The following is an 8,441-nucleotide window of genomic DNA, read 5'->3' as shown; positions in this document are numbered from 1 at the left end:
GTGTGTGTGGTTGTTTGTCTCCGCGTGGCCCTGTGATGGACCTGTACCTCGATTACTAGGCTCTTGCCTCCCCGTTACCCGACCGACGGATTAAGCGGGTATAGAAAATGGATATAACAGACCTGACGTACATAGATCACATTTCTAAAAAAACAATAATCTAGTATTGTTATATTGTCCATTATTTTGGTAAATTTATTTTAGTTTCAATCATTTGTTTGTCACCTGTGTCCCCATGGGTCCTTATCGTTAATCGTAAGGTGCGCTATGTAAAGGGTTAGGCGTCTTAACGTTTCTAATTTTAATTTTTTTTTCAAAGTGTAAAGTTGTTAATTTTTGTTCTTTAAACAAAAACTTTTTGTTCTTTGCCAGTAAAACCATGAAGACAAGTAGAAAATAGCAGTGGGTTTACAAAACAACACCAAATTTATTCTAGCCCTACTCTCAAAAGATCAATAAATGGTGTAGTAACGTTCAATAGCAACGCGACTTCAAACGATTCTTAAACGCTGGAATGACTGATGAAATTTCGGTACTTGACACTCGAGTATCATCATTTGACTCAAATACAAAAGTTCAATTCGTAGGCTCGTTATTGCGATAATTTGAAATAACGATTAATTTTTATAGATTTCTTTTAAAATAAAATATCTTCTGAAATGCAGTGGTGGATGCTGTGCATGCTTAGAAATTTGTCTTACGTAAATGAACGCAACACTCGTTGCATTGTGGAATGACGCGTCTTGAAAGTGCCGGAAGCTCTCATTCTATCCAAAATGGCTTATCAAACTCTACAGCAGGAGTATTTACAAATTCCTATTGTTACTAGGGCTTATACAACAGCCTGCGTCCTCACAACTGCTGCAGTGGTAAGACAAATTCAAGTGCTCATTGTGGCCGATTGGACATATTGTGCTGCTTAAGAGCACGTACGTTTCTTTTCCACTAGCTTGACGGTTTGGCTGCAGCTGCAACGTAAGGGATACGTGTCGGAAACTGGTTATCTAGAAAGTTAGCTTTGTTGTTCATGCCAATACAAGCTAGTTACAGAGCCATAATAGCCGTGACAAAAAAACATGGCTAATATTTAAACGGTGAAAGAACGTTACCCGTGTCTGCCAAACTGTCTTTCTGTTGCTTAGCTCTCTCTCCGTATGTAAGTGTGTGTGTGTGTGTGTGTCTGCGTGTCTGCGTGTGTGCGTGCGTGTGTGCGCGTCTCTGTCCGTCATTGTTATTTACTGTGAATGCTGGTAAGGTAGCATTTAAGTGGGTCTGGGAATTATTATTTCAAATCAAATATTTATTACTTCATTATTTATTTACTATTCCTTTCTTAATTGTAGCTTGCAAACCAAAAATGTTATCTCTATGAAATATAATACATAGTTGTCTGATGATTGCTAGACATATGTCTAATGTGTACCTGTAGGCTCACAAATATTGCTGTAAAAATGATATGCTTACTCTTTCACAGTAACTTCACAGTCTACATCATGAGATGTATATATATATATATGTGTGTGTGTGTGTATGTTTTGATTGATTGTTTGAAATGTCTTGATTGTTGTATTGCTTTTAACATTATATTTGTATCTGTCTTTTCTTGTAGCAACTAGAAATCATCACTCCATTTCAGCTGTACTTCAATCCAGATTTGATTCTAAGAAATTACCAGGTGAGTAATCTCACTCAGTTGTTTTTACGCATGAAACCTGGGGAGGTGCTGTGTACTGAGCAGACATTTGCGGATGTTGTTCACTCAAGCACATTATTGCAGGAAGCTTTCTGCTGGAGGTGTGGTCTCCTAGGTGAAAATGTGAGGGAGAGGGTGTGGGGGAAAAGGTGTACACAGGGCACAGGAGGCCGCACATGATGCAGAAATGACGCTGTGGAGACTGCTGGGATTTATTTAAATGTTTAGAATAGCAGTTGAGGCTCCTTATTGTGTGAGTGATGCATTTATCTGTGCATATCTACAACAGCGAGAAGTGAATGGACAACAGCAGGGCAGAAAGGACGCTCCCAGCACACACACAAACTCACTCACACAGCAATAGCAAATAATCGGACACGTTCATACATTGTCTGATCTGCTGATATTCCAGGAACTTTTCTAGTGAGCTGGGTAAAATAGTTTTGCAAGAAGTCCAGAGCAAATGTTGCAGCCACTTATGCTATCACACATCCCCCATGTCAACATTTCAACTGCAGTGCATGTGTAAAAGCAGCTACTAATACTGGGCACATTTACATTTCTTTCAACTCTCTTGACTAAGTTACCTAAAAAGTCCTATGAAGTCAAATCCTAATAATTGATTAAGAGAGACGAAAGATTTATCTGACAGTTAGTTGAATTTCTGTTTTTGAAAATGAAATTGAATTAGTTTCATGATATCCACATCTGAATGTTCTCTTTTGTTTTTATCTCTCTCTCCCTAGGTATGGCGACTTATAACCAACTTTCTGTTTTTTGGTCCTGTTGGCTTCAATTTCCTGTTCAATATGATTTTTCTGTATCCTTTTTAATTCTTTTTTTTTTTTGTACTTTGAATATGAAGTGAGTTTGCATATTTCACTTTCAGGTTCAATGGAGAAGCTCACACTGAGTGTGGCTTTAGCAATGAAGTAACAATGAAAAGAGCCTACATGTACAGATATGGTGGCTTGCAATGTGTTCTTTTTTTCTTATTTTTTGGGTTACAGCTTGGAATGTAAATTAATTTTTGTTGGGGCTTTTAAATGTAAACTCCAAAAGTGTAGTGAAATGGATAGAATAAAAAACCCAACAATTAATTTTTTTAATTAAAAAGCAAAAAGGTGTGCATGGGTACTCAACTCCAAAAGTTGGTACTTTGTTTGTCTCTGAGGGCATGGCTCTATGAGCTTACCACATCTAGTCACTTTGTCCATTCTTCAAAGCAAAACTGCTCCATCTCCTTCAAGTTGGATGGATTATAGTCATTGTAAAACCTCTGTTCCAGTTTAAAACCTTGGGACAACTAAAACAAGTTTTCCTCTAGAATGTCTCTGTATTTAGGGCTATCCATCATTCCCTTTATTCTGACCAGTTTCCCTGTCCCTGCTAATGAACATCCCCACAGCATGATGATGCAACTACCATGCATCACTGTTGGGATGTTGTTTTTGGGGAGATGCGAAGTATTGAGTTTGCTTCAGACCAACCGTTTTCCTTTATGACTAAAAAATTCCAGTCTAGTCTTATCTGACCAAAGCACATTCTTTTATATGTTTGGGCATCTCTGACATGCTTTTTAGGAAACTCTTATTTTGTGTTCTTGTGGCTTTTTTTCCGCCCAAACCTTAGTGAAGACCAGCTCTTTGGAGTGTACAGCTTATGGTTGTCCTATGAACAGATACGCGAGTCTCTGCTGTAGAGCTTTCCAGCTCTTTCAAGGATACTGTTGGTCTCTTTGTTGCCTCTCTGATTAATGCCCTTCTTGCCTGAATTGGAGTTTTGGAGGATGACCCTCTTTGACCCTCTTTAGGTTTCTTGTGGTGCCATATAATTTCCATTTTTTGATTATGGGTTTAATTTTGCTCTGTGGAATTTTCAAAGTTCCTGGTATTTAATATAACCCAACTCTGATTTGTCCTTATCCACAACTTTGTCCCTTTCCTGTTTGAGGAGCTACATGAGGCTGCTTGCTTGTTGGTATCTTTCGATAAGTGTTGTTGCAGACTCATGGTCCTTTCAGAACAGATGTTAAAATATACTGAAATCAAAAGACATTTACACAAGTCCAAGGGGACTTCTGAATGTAATCTGTAGCACCAGATCTTATTTAGGGGCTTCATAGAAAAGGGGGTGGATTAAGATGGACTGGATGGTGTAGTGGTATGATTGCCACCTTTCGTGTGTGAGATCTGGGTTCAAATCCCCTGCATGAAAGGTATTGTCTCCAATAGGGGTCCTTAGGTAAGACCCCCTTATCCTATCTGCCTACCTGTAAGTCGCTTTGAATAAAAGTGTCTGCTAAATACATAAACATAACAAGATGCATGCATTACTTTTCTTTACACAAATTTTTAATAAAAGCTTGTAAGTTTAAAAAAAGATTGGAAAATAGCCAACGGGGGATGAATATCTTTCCGATCCATTGTAAACAATGTACTTATTGTCAGATGAATTTATTTAAAACAAAATGAGCTTTTCTTTGTTTCTTACAAATTGATGACTGTACAGACTTTGTACCTAGGTTTCCTTAACCCTCTACTTTCAGGTACAGATACTGTCGTATGTTAGAGGAGGGCTCTTTCAGGGGACGCACGGCTGACTTTGTCTTCATGTTCCTCTTTGGTGGGCTTTTGATGACTGTATCCTTCTCATGAATGATTCAAAAAAGCATTTTGATTTACAGATTATGAGCTTTTAAGTAAACTTTGACCAAGAAATTATACATTACTTATAATAAAACCATCATTTATATCTCCTTGTGGGGACCCAGTAATGAGGCTAAGAGTTGAGGAGGTATCGTGGTCTGATTTTGGACTTTTCTGACAGTGAGACAATAATAGATTACTTTAGGCAGAGTAGATCAGTTGACTGACATAGGTAATGTTTGAAGATCCTGTGAAAGACTTCAGCCAGCTGATCCGCGCAGTCACACATCCTGCAATATGATAGTGTTCCATTATTTTCCTCAAGTTTACCGTCTTTAGTGTGCACCTCACCTAGGGCTGGGCGATTATGGGGAAAAAGTCATATCATATTTTTTTCATATCAGTTGATATCGATATATATCGGGTCCATAACTTTTAGCATCCACTTGAATCCCTTATTTTCCACTGTGCTTATTGGTAGCATGTCTTTTGCAATACAATAAGCTGCTGCATTTGTAATATCATGGTGTCTCTGAGTTTTTGTCACACGGCATGGCGCTGGATAAAGCAGACTCTATGGTCTTCTGTTGCTGCTGCACGGGCGTTGTTAAGGGAAGATTAACACTGGTTCCGGGCTGTGTTTGTAAAAGTTTGCATTCTCTGTGTTCAAACAGGTGGCGCTGCTTCAGGTCTTTTTTGGAACATGTGCTCAACATAATTTGCAGTGCACACTACTCTGTGTCGTGTTGGACTTCAAAAAACCAAAATCCCTCCACACCACCGAACATTTCGGGTCATCCCTTTCGCCTTGGGCTGTGTCTTCTGTCGTTTCTTCCGAGGGAGCATTCATTTTCTTTTTCTTTTTTTATACGACTGCAGCAGCACAAACAAACGCCATGACGAACTGCTGGCATGGCTCTACTCCAGCCACGTGATTGGTTTAGTGCGGCGCAACTCTCGTTGTCATTGGCTATTCGTATTGTCTGTCATAAGATGGGCGAATGTAATCTATCGAAAATTATATCAACTATGTTTCATATCTCTATAGAGGAAAAGTTATTCGTCGAGTCTTAGCTTCACCTCACCTTCCACCATTGGGGGAATGTAGCTTCTGGAGGTGTGATGCAGCAGCTTCTGGTGACTTCACCTCGAAGTGACATAGAACATGTTCAGATACTCTGCCATCATGATGTCGCGTTCACCATCTGAAAGGTTGCTATACTGACCAAATTTCAGGCTGATAAGATCAAATCTGAAGGAATTCATTAAAATGGGATGAATTGTAAAAATAAATTAAATTAAATTAAAAAAGACAAAATTGCACATAAATTTAAAAATGTTCCACAGTTTTGGGCTGTCTCATTAGATGTCACTAATGAACCATTTCCTTCTGAATGTGCGCCAAATTTCATGACTTTTGGGGAACGTTCAAGCCCTCAAAAAAGTGATTAATTTAGGAGAGGAAAGATGATGCCAGAAATATAATAGGCCTTTGCATCAGCTATGGGATTGAGTCTAATTAAAGCTAGGATGGAGATTTATCTTTCAGCAGGACAATGACCCCAAGCATACTGCAAAAGCAACATTGGAGTGGTTTAGGGAGAAACATTTAAATGTGTTGGAATAACCTGGTCAAAGTCAAGACCTCAGTCCAAATGAGAATATGTGGCATTTTTTAAAGATTGTTGTACACCAGCGAAACCCATCGAGCTTGAAGGAGCTGGATCAGTTTTGGCTTAAAGAATGAGCAAAAATTGCCAGTAGCTAGGTGTGGCAATCTCGTAGACAGATACCCTAAGAGACATGCAGCTATACTTGTTACAAAAGGTGTCTCTATAGTTATGTATACTCAAGTTTAGTTTTTTGGTATTATATCTTGTTTTTATTTATATGTATTTCTTGTTTTGCCTCAGAGTAACAAACACTTTACATCTTCATGGTTGTTGGTAATTTGTGTAAATCAAATGATAGAATTCCACAGATTTAGCTAATATGAGCTAAATCTCACTGATGTTTGTGTTTACAAATAGCGAGTGTTTAAACTCCCCAGTTCTGAGATACAAACAATACAGCATGACTTGAAGATGAAATTGAGAAGATGGTTTTTTCTTCACCTTTAAGACAATACACTGTTAAACTACATGTTTAGCATACCAAGTATTGGCTGGAACAAAGTGAAACCATTAACACTGGCTTTGTACAAATGGGATAAAAGTGTCATTTTTTCAGTTCAATGTTGAAAGTATGGTCATTCTCATAAATACTGTTACTGTTGTGGTTTTTCTCTTGGAAGGGGACAGTGGAACATATCTTTTATCAGCAGAAAATAACAAATAGCAATCTGAATTACTCTTAGATCAGTAGTCAAATGGCAACACTTCTGTTGATGATGAGACTTTTACTTTGTATCTTTAACAAGGTTTCAGATATTTGGCATGTTTGTGAATCTTGTATTTCTGGGTCAAGCATTCACCATCATGCTTGTGTATGTGTGGAGTCGAAGAAACCCAAATGTTCGCATGAATTTCTTTGGCCTGCTCAATTTTCAGGCTCCGTTCCTGCCCTGGGTGCTAATGGGATTCTCACTTCTGCTGGGCAATTCCATCATTGTGGATCTTTTAGGTGCCTATTGTGGTTTTATTTAGAACTATTATATTAGTGAAAAGAAACTGGTGAAGTTGGTGGTGTTCATTATGAAGAGTAATTGTAGTTAAATAATTTTTGTAACTTTTTTTTGTTTATTTAAATAATTTAGGTATTGCTGTTGGTCATGTGTACTTCTTCCTGGAGGACGTTTTTCCCAACCAGCCAGGTGGTGGAAGGTGGCTTAAGACCCCATCTATCATGTAGGTCTTAAGCTTTTGTTTTCCTTGGACAAAAATCTGGTATTGGTTTTGAACATGCATAGGCATGCAAAGATTAAGGAACTCCCAACGACAATATTTTGAAATGTAAATATTGACATCTACTTTTAGATTTTTATACACAGAATGTTTGTCTGACTGCCTTAGTGATGATTCTCATGGACAGCCAATCTACACATCACCAGTCTTGCAGAGAATTTAAGGTTATTTTTGTTTACTGAGCAGTTCTTGGCTTCTTCAGAATCCCTTATATTCTTGCTGTTGTACCTCTCATAGAAAAATGCTGTTTGACACTCCAGAAGAAGATGCCAACTACAATCCCCTGCCTGAGGAGCGGCCAGGAGGGTTTGCCTGGGGAGAAGGACAGCGCCTGGGAGGTTAACTGTACCCCCGAGATCAATCCCTGATTGTTTGATCACTTCTGAAGACCTTCCCTCAAAGGGATGGAGGGGTCAAACATGGTCTTTGTTTTAGACATGTTTGTTTAGTTCTGGATAAAGATTGCCAAAAAACCAGAACTGGTTTGGAGATAATGGTCTGTTGTCTATGTATGTGGGCTTTAGTCATCCTCAGAAACTCTTCTTGATGCCAGATCATCACTCTGAGGCTTCAGACAAACTTTGGACAATGAGACTTTGGGCTCGGGTGATGTTTCATAAAAACAATTTGCCATACAACAATATGAAAGAGAAAAATGACAGCATTTAAATATAAAAATGAATTTATTCAGATGGCGACTGCATCTTTTTTTGTTTTCATTTCACTTTTTAAAATAATAAATGTATATTGTAAATTATGTTTTGGTTTAATCTCTTGCATTATGATAGCATTCCAACAAACAACACGTCGGCAGAAAGACTTGTGTCATTGTAAATTGCAGAAGAAGAATTTGTCATGTTGTCATAATCCAGAGTTTCACCTCATTTTATACAAAAAAGGCTTAAATCAATCTTGTAATACACAATCCACTTTCATAAAAGGAATTGGAGTCCAGCCTGTTATTTGTTTGTAGCAATAATTTTGCTGTACTAGATTTGTACCCCAAACATTTAATCCAATGTTTTTTCTTCTCTTACATAATCAGAAAAATATATCATAGGGTTAATGTGGGTATTACTAACAGGCTGAGATTAAGAACTGAGTGTGATGAGCTCAATCTTTTTTTTAAAAGAGCTGAAATGGCTTTACAGACTAGCTCATGAATCCATCCTGTGCAGTCATACCCAAACTATTCAG

The 8,441-nt window shown here is 38.0% G+C and overlaps 1 protein-coding gene across 1 annotated transcript; it reads left to right on the top strand.

Annotated features, from left to right (window-relative positions):
* Positions 1 to 741: 741 nt before the first annotated feature.
* On the top strand, positions 742 to 8,001 carry derl2 (derlin 2). The gene is made up of 7 exons (XM_072371436.1): positions 742 to 869; positions 1,610 to 1,675; positions 2,440 to 2,513; positions 4,242 to 4,335; positions 6,768 to 6,963; positions 7,097 to 7,187; positions 7,482 to 8,001. The coding sequence occupies exons 1-7, from the start codon at positions 777 to 779 to the stop codon at positions 7,585 to 7,587; spliced, it is 720 nt and encodes a 239-aa protein (XP_072227537.1). The 5' UTR covers positions 742 to 776; the 3' UTR covers positions 7,588 to 8,001.
* Positions 8,002 to 8,441: the final 440 nt, after the last annotated feature.

The sequence above is a fragment of the Leuresthes tenuis genome, unplaced genomic scaffold, assembly GCF_036924035.1.
Source record: "Leuresthes tenuis unplaced genomic scaffold, fLeuTen1.0.hap1 SCAF_19, whole genome shotgun sequence".
Lineage (NCBI taxonomy): Eukaryota > Metazoa > Chordata > Actinopteri > Atheriniformes > Atherinopsidae > Leuresthes > Leuresthes tenuis.
This window is presented reverse-complemented; position numbering and strand designations above follow the sequence as displayed.